The sequence below is a fragment of the Cervus elaphus genome, chromosome 18 (assembly GCF_910594005.1).
Source record: "Cervus elaphus chromosome 18, mCerEla1.1, whole genome shotgun sequence".
NCBI classification, from domain to species: domain Eukaryota; kingdom Metazoa; phylum Chordata; class Mammalia; order Artiodactyla; family Cervidae; genus Cervus; species Cervus elaphus.
Window position 1 is genome coordinate 37,782,183 of NC_057832.1, and position 15,979 is coordinate 37,798,161.

At 35.9% G+C, this 15,979-nt stretch overlaps 1 protein-coding gene across 5 annotated transcripts in view; it reads right to left on the bottom strand.

Annotated features, from left to right (window-relative positions):
• The window catches only part of TMEM196 (transmembrane protein 196), a 136,881-nt gene that overhangs the window by 62,613 nt on the left and 58,289 nt on the right, over positions 1 to 15,979 (bottom strand). For 2 of the 5 annotated variants that reach the window (XM_043872457.1, XM_043872455.1), the window contains exon 1: positions 5,518 to 7,028. The exons of 1 other annotated variant lie outside the window; for it this stretch is intronic. In XM_043872457.1, the coding sequence (XP_043728392.1) occupies positions 5,518 to 5,664 (147 nt within the window). In that variant the 5' untranslated portion in view covers positions 5,665 to 7,028. Of the gene's footprint in view, positions 1 to 5,499; positions 7,029 to 15,979 lie in introns of those variants that run through there. 2 more of the 5 variants (XM_043872456.1, XM_043872454.1) reach the window with 1 other exon arrangement.

A 15,979-nucleotide genomic window follows, 5' to 3' on the forward strand; every position in this document is an offset into this window, starting at 1 on the left:
TAGGTATATAAATGCCATCTGAATGAACAGAATTATATATAAATATACATAGTACAGTAGGTTGAATTTTTGTTCACTTCATAAATGAATGACCCAGCATCATTTGAACAGAGAATTGTTGGAGTATCCCCCCTTTGGTGTGTGTGTGTGTATACACACACATGCCAAAATCTATTCTAGTTTTTACTGAATTTTAATGACAGGCATTTTAGTTTGGATGGCTGGGTTATATCTCCCATCTACTAATATAATTAAGTATGATCTGAGGGCTGAGTGAATATACAGGAAGGTTAAATTGCTTAGCTATATTCAAAGCACATAATGTCTGACCTGGCTAACAATTAAGTCAACATAGAGATCTAACTTGAACATTTTATGCGAAAACATCCAAATTAAAGGATATGACTTTGTCTAGATCATGTTTGTATGAAGCAGACTGTCAACAAATAGGTGACTGATGCCATTATTATCATTTCTTCCCTAATATGTCTATGGCAAATTCTTCAAGACCACTGTTACCCTTGAATAAGGGCCAAAATCCTGAAACAGAATTTGTCATGTGTTCTAGATAGAAATTTCAATGCATGTCACTTCCATATGGGTGATATATTGACTAAAACAAAAAAACTATTGTCAGATAATTGACAAAATTCACTGTTTTCCTCCCATCATGTCATTATCAATCAACACCAGAAATAGGCAGTTTACTTTTTTTTTTTGACAGAGTATGGTTCCTTGAATAATAACTACATATTCCAAGTGTTTAACCTGTCTAACTTATCTACTTGCCGCTTATTTAATTGCCCTGATTCCAGTAGATAACAAGTAGCACTTGAGAATAAGAGTATGACTCAGATAAGGAAAATATTCTTTACCTGGGCTCTAGATAGCCATGAAGGGACTTCATTATATTCAGAAACTTGATATAAAAATTAGTCTATAAGTTCAAACAATATGTATGCATGGAGAAATATCTGTGAGGTTATACACTAAATTTATAATGTTGGCTAATTTTGATGATGTGGTAGGGAAGAGAACTTCAGTTTTGATCTTTTTTAACCCTTTGCAACAGGAATTATAAATTACTTATATAATTAAAATTAATTTTAAAATTGGATATAAATGTATAGTTGTAGTTTTTTCTGAGGATAGGGCACTGTTTTCATCTTATAATAAATAATATGAATCCTTTATGTTATATATTTTAACTTTGGAAAAAATGATGCATTATCTGGCCAGAGACACACTAGCTTCAAATTTTGTATATTTGAAGTAACTGTTAGAGGGTTTTTTTCACTTTGTCTTGTTTTTTCCTTAAATGAACTGAATAGACTTAAATATTAGAAATAACATTTTGGAGCAACTATCATTTATATACAGCACTTCATTTCTTTTGCTCTGGTATGGATCAGGATGTACAGTAGGTGAATTTCAACACAATCTTACAGTTGGCTGAGTTGTTGCCATGGTGAATCAGGAATCCACAGTCAGGAATCCACATACTAAGTATGTGACTTGACTAGGCTATAAATGTCATTAAAGTATCAGATTTTTGAAGCAGATAAAGTTATGGTGTACAAATTAAGAATGCTCCAGAAGCAATAAAAATCACTCAAATGTCATGACTTTGTTAAGAAAATTGTGACTATTTTAAAAGATTATTTTACATGTGGGGTAAAGGAGCCTAAGGAAAGTTCTTTTAATACATCTATAGAATGAATATCAGATATAGATGGATGGAATTTAGCATGGTATGTATAAAATAAAACTCTTACCAGATGTTTTTCTGGACACCACCATTTGAATCTTTAGATTTCAAAGTGCCAATTTAGAGCAACAAAATAAAATTTCCTTGGATCTGTGTACCACTGAATACAATCCATTCACATTATAGATGATGTACTGGAGATTGAGAAGAACAGCAATCCTACAGCCGCTTGGAGACACAGTCCTGTCTAACTCCCTGTCAGCGTGTTACACATCGATTGCATTTCACATGCCTATGTCTTTTCCAATGCAGTTTACTCAATGGTTCATTTATTGTTATCTAGTAGTAATGTGTTATTTCATGTTTTCAATGAGGTATCTATATAAACTACAACAAAGACTCAGGAAGAGGCCAAAATCCTATAAGGCACTTATAGCTTTCTTTTGCTATGAAATTATAGTTAAATTTTTTTTCCCTTCTAATTGCCCGTATCTTTTAGACTGGTCCCAGGTCCCATAACAACCATTTACCTTATTATGAAATAGTGACTGGAAATAATCTGTATAAACATCCATCTTATAGATTTTAAGCCCTTTTGTTTCGTACTGTTTTATTTTTAAGCCACTTAAAATTTTGGTCCAGTAATTTTTCCAATAATCCAAAAATACCCAACAATAATTTAAATCCAAATAATCAAAATAGTTGCCTAAATTCTTGGTGCATTTGACCTAGATAAAAAGCTTATGATGTTGAGGTCCATATATAATAAGCAATCCCTTCATAGTACAGTTTTTATTTCCATTGGCTTCTAAAATTGAAAGCAAAATCTGGTAATAATGATATCTATGTATTGAAAAAAACTTTATGGCCCCAATCAAAATACACTCTGATTATGGATTATGGCCTGAAAAGTTAATTATACCATCCCATCTAGTGTTTATAAGATTTTTAATTCACATAATACCAAAGAGATGAGTAGTTATCAGTCTAGTTTTCTGCTGCATATTCCTGGGGTCTCTTTGGAAATTAAGAATTGTTATTATTATTATTTTATTAAAACTATGAGGAAATAAATCTGAGACTGGCACACAGCCTGTCATGGTCTCGTCCCGACCATTCTTTCCATCCTTCTCTCTCCCTCACACACCTAAGCCTCAGAAAAATGTAAGAGCTTATTCTTCCTGAAACACAACCCATCCTGTCCGTTTTTTGTTTTCAACCTTGCTGCCTAGAAGGTTTTCTCTCTCACTGCCATTCTGTGCACCCAATACTAGCTATGTGCATTTATTCAGTGCTTACTACATATCATACATTTTACTAAGAACATGGTTTTATTTGTGCCTTCTAACAACCCTACTTGACAAAGTATGAGGAAATTTTGGCTAGTCAACCAAATAGCAAATGGCTAAAGGCTGACCTGGAATCTACACCCAGGCAGACTCCAGATTTCATACTATGATATGTTCCTTCTAAGTTTCAATAAACTTTAAAGATCAAGAGAAAAATAATACTTCTCCCAAGGATATTTCTTCTCTCCCCTGTGTCTGTAACTCCCTGAAGTCAAACTCTAATTTCTCACCACTGGTAAAGAAAGTGACATATCCATCTTACTTCCTCAGCTTGGCATTCTGATTCATCTTAATAGTCTTTGTGTTAAATAGTAAAATGCTTTGCATGTGATAAGCCCCCTATAAATATTGGTTACATGAATTCACCATTGCCAGAATTGCGATAATCCAAACTGTATTACAAATGACCTCTGAAAAATTATTTTAAAAATCAAGTCAGCAAGACTATAATTTGATAAACAATGGTCAAATTTAGACATTTGTTTCTTTGCAAATTTGATTTATTGAGTTTATAAAAGTTAGCAACCCTTTGGGCACTCAAATTTCAAATCGGTTCATTCAATCACATGGATTTATTTTTTAATTTCTTTTACTGAATCAGACAACAGACTTTGAACCTATTATTTCAGAATCATAGGTGAATTTGGTTACTCTAAAAAGCAAAATGTTTAAAAAGGAAATAATTATGATGATGACTGTGCTTTACTATTTTGCTTTTCACTAAGCTGCTTCAAAATTTTCATTTTTTTGTACATACACATGTCAACTCACCTAGATAATTAATAAATAGCTCAGAAAGAGAGAAAAACATTTTTTTTTAATTTTCTTACATGACACCAAGCAAATGCAACCACCTTTTATTCATGAAGGTAAACTGGATACTTAAATGTTATTTTGAGACAACCTACATTCACTTACTCAATTTTCTGAACTTGAGAGGGGAATTAACTTGAAGAATATTTAAGCTTTCTTCCTCATAAGCCACCAAAAGATCACATTTTCTTCCGCTTGATTTAAATGTTGAAATTACATTTCATTTTGAAAACTGTCTGGTAAAAGTTTTCAAGTTTACGTTTAATCAAATAATAATGCTAACTACAACTCTCAAAATAATCACTACTACATATAAGATGTAAAATAACTAGCTTTAAGATCTGCCTTTTATTTAGTCTTTCATACTTATATTTAAAATAATATGGCAAAAGGTAATTATTTATGGTTGCTGGGACTTACTGAATTTAGAAAAAGGATTCTTAGAAGAATCCAATGTTAGAACTGAATACCATTTTTCTTTTAATTTCTGAAATTTAAAAACATTCTCCTCAGAAAAGTTAAAGTATAAAAGCTAATTTTCTAAAGCATAATTATGCCAGTTTTAAGAATGCTAGAACTTCAGTTAAAAATGAATTGCTTCAGAATTACTCTTAAACTCATAAATTATCATTTTCTTCTCAGACACCTAAAGCACAAATAACTAAGCCATGATTGTTAATTATACTAATTATGATATTATTAAAATATCTTATTAAAATCTTATTAAAATATCTTATTAAATATCTTATTAAAATCTTATTAAAATATCTTAGAAAACAAAATCAAGTTAAAGATCTAAAAGGATATGGATAGAAGAGCTATATAACTTAAAGGAGAAGAAAAACTGATTTTCACAAGTAGGTTCACACTAGGAATAGTGCTGAGTTATTTTATTGATCCTGGGTGGAAGAAATGGGTCTTTAAGGTTTTCCTGGAGATTCACCCACAGTAAATAAACTAGAAGCTCGCTGGGTCTGCCCTCTGACCTAAAGAAAATTATGACATTTTCTCTGAGCATTAGGTATTCTTTAAGCTGAGTTATTCTTGAATTAGAATGTTGCTACATATCATTTGTTGTTTATCTTATTCCCTAGAACTTACAAAAGAGTTTTATAAAGGGAAAATTAAGAGCAGTGTTTTTTGGGATGAAATTCTCCTTTCATACTCACATCGTATTTCTCTTTGTGATATCTGTGTTGTCTTTAGTGTACTTTGGGCACTGTTGCCGAGAAATAAATGCATAACTCTACCCTTGCTTGTTGCTGGTGTAAGAAAATGATGTAATACTTTCATTTTGATTTTCCTTGTAAAAGTATGGAGGCTGAGCCTGCCCTTGACAGGTGTGACCCCCCCCTCCCCCGGCCCCCCCAATCAGCCCCACTGGGCAACCTTTTGCAGATTCAGCCAGTGGAAACTGCCCTCCCCCAACTTTAAACAAAGCCATTTAATTTGGTATCAAGGTAAGAAAAAAATATTAATAATTAAAGGACAACGTACAGAGGCACAGCCTGCCGACATGAACCTACATACAAGCCAGAGGAGATTCATATTTCCAACCCCGGGGAGGGAGTGACTAACGCGCGCACACTGACCGTCACCGTAAAGAGAGAGCGAAATGCCTCAACGTACACACACCCCGCTCCATACCGGGGACGAGTCTCCAAGCTGCGGCTTGTGCTCTCGGAGGGCCAGGCTGAAGCTGACCGCCCCCACGGCCACGCTGGACGCCCCCAGCCCTATCTCCAGCACGGAGAGCAGCAGGAGGCTCCCAATAATCTGGCCGCTGGTGCACATCCTTCTTCGGTCATCGTTCCTTCCAGGTCAGAGAGGGAAGCCGACCATCCACCTTCTTCCTTCCACTCGCCTCCTTACCCCCTCTGCCCGCTACCAGACCCCAAACTTTTCTTTCTTCACCAGAGACGCATTATCCACAAGGACTGGATTTCCGGGACCGGAGACCCTCTTCCCTGACCGGGTCAGAAGCAGAGCTGCTCCAACCCCGGCACGTTCAGACAGGGGTCACAGAAGGATTTTCCCGGTCGGTGGTCGGAGTCCAGGAGAGAGCTCACTGGTAGAAAGGGCTTTCAAGAAGGGGCCGGAAGCCCGGGGGAGCCAGGGAGCTCGGAGCCCCGCTCCGGAGTCAGGCGCTGTCCAGAGTTCTGCCGCGTCCCAAGTCTCCGCAGGGAAATCCCGTTCTCTCTGCTTCCGGGACCCTTTCAGGCTCTCTTTTCTTTCCCCGCCAAGTAGACGAGCTTCGCTTCCCCAGATCCTAAGCGGGACTGCTCAGAGCATCTCTCGCCCTCTCGCCTGGTCTCCCTTCCTTTGTTTTCGTGGTAACACGAAGTGCTTCTGTGAGTCCCTCGGTCCCCAGGCTGAGCGGGCGGATGATATTCAGCACCACGCTTCTCACAGTTGCTGTGTCGCCAGAAAAAGCGACCTTGTCTGATGGCCTTTTTCCGTCTGGGTTTCTTCTCCCTCGTCGTCCTCTTCCTCTCCCCCTCTCTGGATCTGATTCTCTCTCATTGCAGTGACCTCATTGGGATTTAAGGGGTTGATGGAGGAGGGAAAAGCTTGATGTATTTGTGGATGCAGGACCAATACTCTTGACTGACCGTTGCTCGGCCCCCCTTGGGGACCCTTGCCACAGATTTCCAAGCGATACCTTCCTTCGCACTCTCCCACCACCCCCACCCTCCTTGGCTTCTGTCCAGATGGGAGGGGAGGTGATGCCTGCGTCAACACGGGGCTCATTCTGTGTGAAACTTTCTTTTGCGTGTACATGGGGTGATGTGGGAGCGCAGGGGGTGAAGAGAGGCAGAGAGAGCCCAGGGGATGGAGAAGGTACCCACTCCTAAATTCAACAGGATTCCAAAGGACCTTCACGGAGGAACTCCCCCCTCAAGAAGAGTTACTCTCCAGCATGTTTTAAGGAGCTGCCATGACCTGTCATCCTCCCTGTTGAACGTGGGGAAGATGCAGTTGGCTGGGGCCACACTTCTGCAGGGAATTGGCTGTGGTTCCTCAGCTGGCAGACCCTAGCTCTCCCCAACCACCTGTTCTGGGTTGCATCACCCGACCACCCGCCTGGGACCGGGTGTTCTCACTCAAATTCAAGAGATGTGTACATTTAAGTACTAAATAGAAACAATGTTGTTTAAAAAAAAATATGCCTCATTGCACACTTTATGACAGTTTGCACTCAGAATCCTTAGAGCAAGGGCCAGCCATGGTTCAGGTATTTTGGGCATGTAATCCGATGCACATGGGACTCTAGAAGTCTGGGAATCACTGAGTCTGGGCTCAGTTTCACATCCCTGATTTGACTTCATGAAAAATCCCAAGGTATTCCATCAGAAAGATGCAAGGAGTGGGGAGTTGGGGGTGAGAGGTGGTTGTGGGTCACCTTTCTCTAAAACTGGTTTCTGGGGAACTTGGAAATGGAGTGAAGGAAAACAGATAAAAGAGGACTTAGAACACACTGCACAACATCAGGGAATCTCTGAATGCAGGCAGACTAGAGCAGTAGTTACTTCTGATTAGAAGTTTTTTCCTCTTCTTTTTTTTTAAAAACCCCAGTGCTCAGAACACTAAAGTTGAGTGATATACAATCTATATCATAAGTGCCAGTTCTACATTTCTTAAATTTCAAATTTGTTTCATTGTTTAAATTCAACTGTACAGTATAATTTACTTTCCCTATGATATATCTATATTCCATATTTTTTAAAAAATTGCATCTTCTTCCCTTAAAAAAGCAAGGAAGAAAAAAAAAAGGAAAAAAAAAGCAAGGAAGGAAGAATTATAAAGTATTAGAAACTTAATAAGTCTTAAAGAGTCTTCAGTTATTGTGGTATTTGGAAAAGAACTCAAGCATTTATTTTCAATAACTGGTGAATTTACTTTCCACTTCTTAAAACACTCAGTTCACTAACAATCATTCATATAGTTTTTTATTTTAGTGAAGAATATTTTATTTAAATCTTATAAAAGTCATTTAATGATCCAGTTCACATGTAGAAATAATGGAACATCTAGGTTCTCTTACTTTTTGTGTATCTTTAGTCATTGCTTTCCTTTTTTCATTCTTACCCATCAGAAAGAGAAAGTTATAATAATTGCTAAATAGATTGGTTAATGCAGCCATATAAAAAGAAGTATAACTTACAGGAAGGGAAATTAATTTTTAGAGGTAGTGTTAACAATGGACACATTTCCCAGAGAGAAAGAAAGGGGTGTTATGTATTATGATTGAATTTTCATCTTTGAATGTAATAGGTAGAAATGTGTTTTCTTATAACCCCAAAGCCTAATCATATGTTTGAATATAACCAATTTTCATTTTTTGAAAGTCAAATATACATATATAATATCAATTATACATAGAATCTTTTTTTTTAAAAAGGGGTACAAATGAACTTATCTACAAAACAGAAATAGAGTCACAGATGTAGAAAACAAACATGCTTATCAGTAGGTAAGAGTGGAGAGGGATAAATTGGAAGATTGGGATTGACGAACACATACTACTCTATATAAAATAGTTAACTAATAAGGATCTGCTGTAGCACAGGAAACTCTACTCAGCACTCTGTAATGGCAAAAATGGGGAAACAATCTAACAAAGAGTGGATGTATCTATAGTTGATTCTCTTTGTTGTATACCTGAAGCCAACACAACACTGTAAATCAACTATATTCCAATAAAAATAAAGAAATAAATTAAATCCGTCCTCACTTATATATAACTAACAAAAAGCCACCCCCAAATGGAAATATTTATAGAAATAAAGTAAAAACAATCATCACCACAAATTACTGTTATATATTTAAAAACATGAAGATCAATGTTATTAGAACTTTCAAAAAATCTTACATTACTTATTCTGGGAGACAAAATATATTTTGCATGCCCTTTTAAATGTTGAAAAGATTCCCACCTCCAAGTAAATGTAGGACCATTACATTTTGCTCTTATTTGTGGAAATCATAGCAAAAAATATGTTCAGTCGGCATCCTCTCTCAAAATTATTTATTAGGGAAAGAATTAGAGGATAAAACAATAAATCTAGAGAAAAACAGACAAACAAAAAATACATTGGTATCCTAACAACTAGAGGTTTTCATTTTTCTTATGCTATGGTACACCAAAAAAGCTATTCATAAGATCCATTGATACATACATGAAAGAAAGTGAAAGTGAAGTCGCTCAGTCGTGTCCGACTCTTTGCTACCCCATGGACTGTAGCCTACCAGGTTGCTCCGTCCATGGGATTTTCCACGCAATACTGGAGTGGGTTGCCATTTCCTTCTCCAGATCTTCCCAACCCAGGGATTAAACCCAGGTCTCCTGCATTGTAGGCAGATGCTTTACCATCTAAGCCACCAGAGAAGGCTACATATATAGTATAGTATAGTATAGATACATATATAGTTCATTCAATACTTATACTTCCTCAATAGGAGCAATAGTACAAAAACTCTCAAGTTTGTCACCTGCTGGCTCATATAGGACACAATGAATATGAATTTGTAGGTAATCTCAAAATAATTCTTATTAAATTTACTAATCAGAAAAAATCCTCCATAATTGCTTTCTTTAAGGACCTAAGCTCTGCCAATAAGTATTTAAGTGTTCTGAGATCTTCACATGCCCATTTACCCAAATTAGATTTATCTGTCAGTTCAGTTGCTCAGTCGTGTCCGACTCTGTGACCCCATGGACTGCAGCACGCCAAGCCTCCCAGTCCATCACCAACTCCCAGAGTTTACTCAAACTCATGTCCACTGAGTCGGTGATGCCATCCAACCATCTCGTCCTCTGTTGTCCCCTTCTCTTCCTGCCTTCAATCTTTCCCAGCATCAGGGTCTTTTCCAATGAGTCAGTTCTTCACATCAGGTGGCCAAAGAATTGGAGTTTCAGCCTCAGCTTCAGTCCTTGCAGTGAACACCCAGGACTGATCTCCTATAGGATGGACTGGTTGGATCTCCTTGCAGTCCAAGGGACTCTGGAGAGTCTTCTCCAACACCACAGTTCTAAAGCATCAATTCTTCAGTGCTCAACTTTCGTTATAGTCCAACTCTCACATCCATACATGATTACTGGAAAAACCATAGCTTTGACTAGATGGACCTTTGTTGGCAAAGTAATATCTCTGCTTTTTAATAAGCTGTCTAGGTTTATAAATAAATTAGATTTATAGAATTGTTTTATTATAGTTACCATACAACATTATATTTGATTCAGGCAGACTATATAGTGACTTGACATTTATCTACATTATGAATTTACTACCATTATAAGTCTAGTAATCATCTTTCACCATACAAAGTTATAATAATATTATTGACTATATTCCCTGTGCCATATATAGAAATTTTAATACATGGATAAAGGAAAATCCAGGAGCTGGGAAACAAATTCCACCTGTCTTAGTATGGTCAAGTAAGTTGGTGAAATAATCAGTTTAGTCTTAATACAAGGTTAGTAAATGAAAAGGTCAAAATTTAAACTGATTAATTTTGAAAATTGGTTTAAAGTGTTCAAGCTATTATAAACTAAATTTTTTAGTTCTGTGATTTAAGGTCACGAAAGTCACAAGATCTTTGATCTAAAGATTAAAAACTTTAGTTTTTACATCTTAGACCTATTAAGATCACTACTACTGTGATCTTAGACCTGTACTGAATGACCAAGTAGTACAGATTAAGAAAAATTTTTTAAAAAATCACAAAATTATTACAAACCATTTAGCAGTTCTTAAAGTGCTCCAAGTCTACATAATATTTCAATACTCTTGTCAGTGTGGCTAAAATTAATGCTACCTAAGACTTAGTTAGGGTTTTATAGAGTAATTCTGCTGTAAAAGGGGGAAAAAAAACATTGAGGATTTTTTTCCTTATTTAAAGCTCAAGAAAAAGAGGTAATTAAACCTGAATTTATCTTTTGCCTTTTGTCTTCTAGTGGTAATATCTACTAGTAACATCAGTGTTTATGAAAATTAGAGAAATTATAGTACCTAGCATTGTATTTATCACAATTTTCCATTTATGTCTGAAATATCTTTTGATTATTAATGACTTTTAAGCATGTATCAGACCTCAGTTGTGTATTTTATACTGATACCTACTTTGAAATAAAGAGTGTGAGTATTTATACTCCTAACCTGTATGGATTTACTCTCCTACCACACACATTTAAATAAACAGTGCACGAGAGACAGTGCAGAAGTGTGATCCCTGTGAGAAGACCAGCAAGGTTTTCTCCTGTGGTCTTTTTGACTACAGGTATCTAACAAGCTGTTTTAAAAGAAGAGTATGAAGCAGAGCACAGTAATCTTAACAGAATTCATGGGACAAACAGCAGAGTTCTCGGAGGCTGAGGTCGCTGGTATTTTCAGGACAGAATACTACAGAGGAGGATGTTTCATAAAGAGACCCATAAATCTCCATATGGTTCCCTTGTCTCCTTGTTAAATCTAAGCCACAAAATCATAGAGTGCAGTGCACAAGGTTAGAAATGAAATTTCATTTCCAGTGAACTGAAATCTGAAGCTTACATGATCCTGGGAAATTTTTCAGTTTCATAATAGCCAATGAGATTGCTTGTTGAATACTCAGCCTTTGGTGGAGGTAACAGGAAGAGCACCCATAAGAAGTGGGGCTAAACTACGCCTGTAGTAAAGGCAACTCTATTTCAGACCTAAAAGTGCTTTAAAACGAGATTCTAACGTATCAGTCTGTTTTATAAGTAACAGACTCTAACACAGCTTAAAGAAAATGACAAAAACTTTCTCTCAACAGTGTAATGCTCACAGTTTCTACTATCCAGTTAGTACTTGAAATATGAAGAACCAGGAAAATGTGATCCATAACTAGGATTTCAGAGATAATGGGATTTGTTAACACTTAAGTATTTCTATTGTAAACATTAGAAATATGTTCAAAGGTGAAGAGAAAAAATTTAATGTAATAAAGATATAAATTGAATTTGTAACAAAGAACAAAATATAATTCCTGTAGATGAAAAGCTATATATGTAAAATGAAAGTTAGTACATCTGAAATTATTAGGTTAAACACTGAAGAAGAAAGTTAACATTAAGCCATAACAATAGAAATTAAAATTACACAGAGAAAATCACAACACAAATTAAATCACAGAAGAAAAAAAAAGGCTGAAAAAAATTAACAGATTCAGCGACCTGTAGAAAAATTCAAAAAGTGTTATATGGACATAATATAAGTTGTAGAAGAATAGGTATGTAAAAACAAATTTAAGTAAAAATGACCAATTATTTTCTAGATTTGATGAAAACTACAAACACATATATCCAAGAGGCTCAATAAACTGTAAATAGAATAAACACAACAAGGCATACCACAATCAAATTTCTTGAAAATAGTGGTAAGAATTAAAAATTAAAAGCAGCCAGAGGAAAAAGGATGCACTATATATATAGAAAAAGAGGCAAGGATTCCAGACTTCTCATCTAAAGTTGTTCAACCCAGATGACAAGTGAATGATAATTTAAAGTACTGAAATTTAAAAACAGTAAAAAATCTATTAATCTAGAATTATATTCCCAGCAAAAATACCATTAAAAAATGAAAGAGAAACAGATTGTCAGACCAACAAAAACTCAGACAATTTGCTTAGTAAATTTACTCAGTGAAGACATGAGATCTTCACTTTAAGAAGTATTCAAAGAAATATTCTTCAAACAGAATTAAAATATATTAGGAGGAAATTCAGATCTACACAAACAAATGCTGAGCATCATAATGCAACACAGAAGAGTAAACATGGACTGTATTTTTTCTCAGTTTTAGTCTCAAATAGAATAAGAAATATGTACTGAAAACAGAGCTGCCATGAAAGAAACAGAATCTGCAGTTCCAGCACAGCCAAAAAAAAATTAACAGTTGAAACAAAGGATATAATGTTTACAGAAGAAAAATCACAGAATCTAGAATCTTTACAACTTAATTTTCTTATCCTAGATATGATTTAAATAACTATCCAAAATATGAAGAACCCCCAAATTTCCTTCTCAATAGAGGGAAAAAACAAGTCTGACCAGAAAATAAACCAGATGTTGAAACTAACAGATAAGGATTTTAAGACAATACTTACAATTATCTGCAATGAACTAAAAAAGAACATTTTCGACTAATGACTATTTCAGTAGAGAAATGGGAAATCTTAGCAAAGGTAATATAAATTTAAATAAGGAAATTCTAGAAGTAAAGACTACAATATTTGAAATAAATAAAACTGGAAAGACTAAGCTCAATGAACATGACAGAGAAGAGTAAGTTAGTTTGAATAAGGATAAATAAATATTAATAATTATAGTAAATAATAGAGTAATAATTATGGTAATTATAGTGATTAATAATTACAGTAGTTAATACAATGGTTATAGTAATAATTATAGTAAACAATATAATACTTAGAGCAAATAATGATAATTATATAAATAATACATCACAGTAAGTAAGACTTCCCTAGTAACTCAGCCAGTAAACAATCTGCCTGCAATGTGTGGGAGACCTGGGTTGGGAAGATCCCCTAGAGAAGGGAATGGCTACCCACTCCAGCATTCTTGCCTGGAGAATTCCATGGACAAAGAAGGCTGACAAGCTACTGTTCATGGGGTCGTGGAGTGTCAGACACAATTGAGCAACTTTCATTTTCATAAATAATAGAAACTTTTAAAAATAAATGGTTGTGCAGGAACTATCATTTGTTAAATGATAGCAAATGGTCAAAAACAGGTATTACGGGACTAGAAGAAGAAGGGTTAAGAGGACTGGACAGAAAAATCTTTCAAAATACAATGGCTAAAATTTTACAAAGTTATGAGAGGGAGAAAATCACATATTTGAGATGCTAAATCAATATCATGCAGAGAAAATGTAAAAATGTTAACAACAAAACACAACAAAGTTAAATAGCTGAAATCCAAAGATAAAGAGCATTTCTTAAAAGCAACAAGAGAAAAATGTCATATGTATCAGAATCAGGAATAGACATAATAAAAAATAAAGAGTTACATTAACAAATACATTGTGGTAGTTAGCTTCTGACAATGTCTCACAATGATTTCTGCCTACTGATATTCCAATGCTTGTATATTCCTCTCCCCTTAATGCATACTCCCCTCCCCTAGACCTAGTGACTTACTTCTAATGAATAGAATTTGATAAAAGTGATGGGATGGCACTACTGTTGACTAGGTTATAAAAGACTCTTACTACCATCTTATGATAATCTCTATTGCCTTCTCTGATTGTATATTTTTAAGAGAGCATACTGATACGATGGGAGGCCCACAAGACAAGGAATTGAGGGCAGCCTCAGAGCAGTGGTCAGTGAGGAATTAACACTCTCAGTCCAACAACAGGAGGAGGGACTGAATCCTGCCAACAGAGTGAATGATCTTGGAAGCTGATCCTTGACCACATAAGTCTTGAGATGACTGCATACCTAGCTAACACCATGACTACAAGAGAGGAACTACCTAAGATGCATACACATTTCTAATTTTCAGAACTGTGAGATAATAAGGTTGTTTCAAGCCATTGAGTTTTGGCATTAATTTGTTTTTACAGAGCAATAGACTAATACAAAGGTGTAACAATCATAAAAGTAAAAAATCCAAACAAGAGACTGTCAAAACATGTAAGACAAACTGATGGAATTTAAAAGATAAATGGAAAATTCTACCATATTTGGAGATTTTAAATACCCAGTTGAAAGAACAATTTGAGAAGAAACTTAGCAAATACATAGAAGAAATAAAACTATCAATTGACTGTCCCAATCAATAAACCAGGAATAATAATATCTGCTGAGATTTGTTCTACCATGTAAAGAACCAGCTGCTTCACTATCGAAGTTCAATGAAATGCAGTTCTGCCCAAATTTTGCTGCCAGAAACAGTTTTCACATCTATTTCTGATTTTTGATACTCTCTTAAACAACTTCTGAGTGTTCAGATATCTAATAATCATTTTGTTATGCATTCATTAACTGAGCAACTATTTACATAGTTATTTCAGAGACAAACTGATGAGAGCAAGCTATTAGGCTACATCAACAAATAAAAAAGTAGGCTAGGACTTTCCTGGTGGTCCAGTGGTATAGAATCCACCTGCCAATGCAGGAGACTCCTTGGTCCAGGAAGGTCCCACATGACACACAGCAACTAAGTCGATGGGCCCCAACCATTGAGCCTGAACTCGAGAGACTGGGAACTACAGCTGAGCACATACGCTACAACCACTGAGGCCAGTGTTCTCAACTACTGAAGCCTCCGAGCCCTAGAGCTTGTGCTCTGTAACAACACAAGCCACCAGCAATGAGAGGCCTGCACACCGCAGCTGGGGGGGAGCCCCAGGTCACCGTGACCAGAGAAAAGCCCGTGCAGCAGTGAGGCCCCACACAGCCAAGAATAAATAAAATTATTAAAAAAAATAGGCTAGCACAGAATGATAGAATTGATAGGACCATAAGAATCCCTATGTAATTGTTAGATTACATCCTATATTCAAATCCTTTCTACCACATTGGAAAAGACCCTGATGCTGGGAGGGATTAGGGGCAGGAGGAGAAGGGGACGACAGAGGATGAGATGGCCGGATGGCATCACCGACTCGATGGACATGAGTTTGAGTGAACTCCGGGAGTTTGTGATGACGGGGAGGCCTGGCGTGCTGCGATTCATGGGGTCGCAAAGAGTCGGACATGACTGAGCAACTGAACTGACTGACTGACTGACCACATTTCTGACCTCTTCTTAATTCTTCTGGTGACTAAGAACACACTGCATTAAGAAGTCTAAGTATTTAAAAAAAATTTTTTTTAATTTATATTTTTGTGAATTCTATCCATGGCACTCAGTTCTATCTTTTTGAAAACAGAGAACATGTAAAATCTAATTTTGGTATCACAATTGTTCAAATAGTTTACAATTTTCATGCCTTGTGAAAATTTGTTCAACATTTCCAAGAGAAATTTCTAAGTTCCTTAAAGATCATACAAAGTGGTCCAGATCATTGATACTGAGTCCTTTATTAAGTTGATTTTTTAATTGGAGGATAATTGC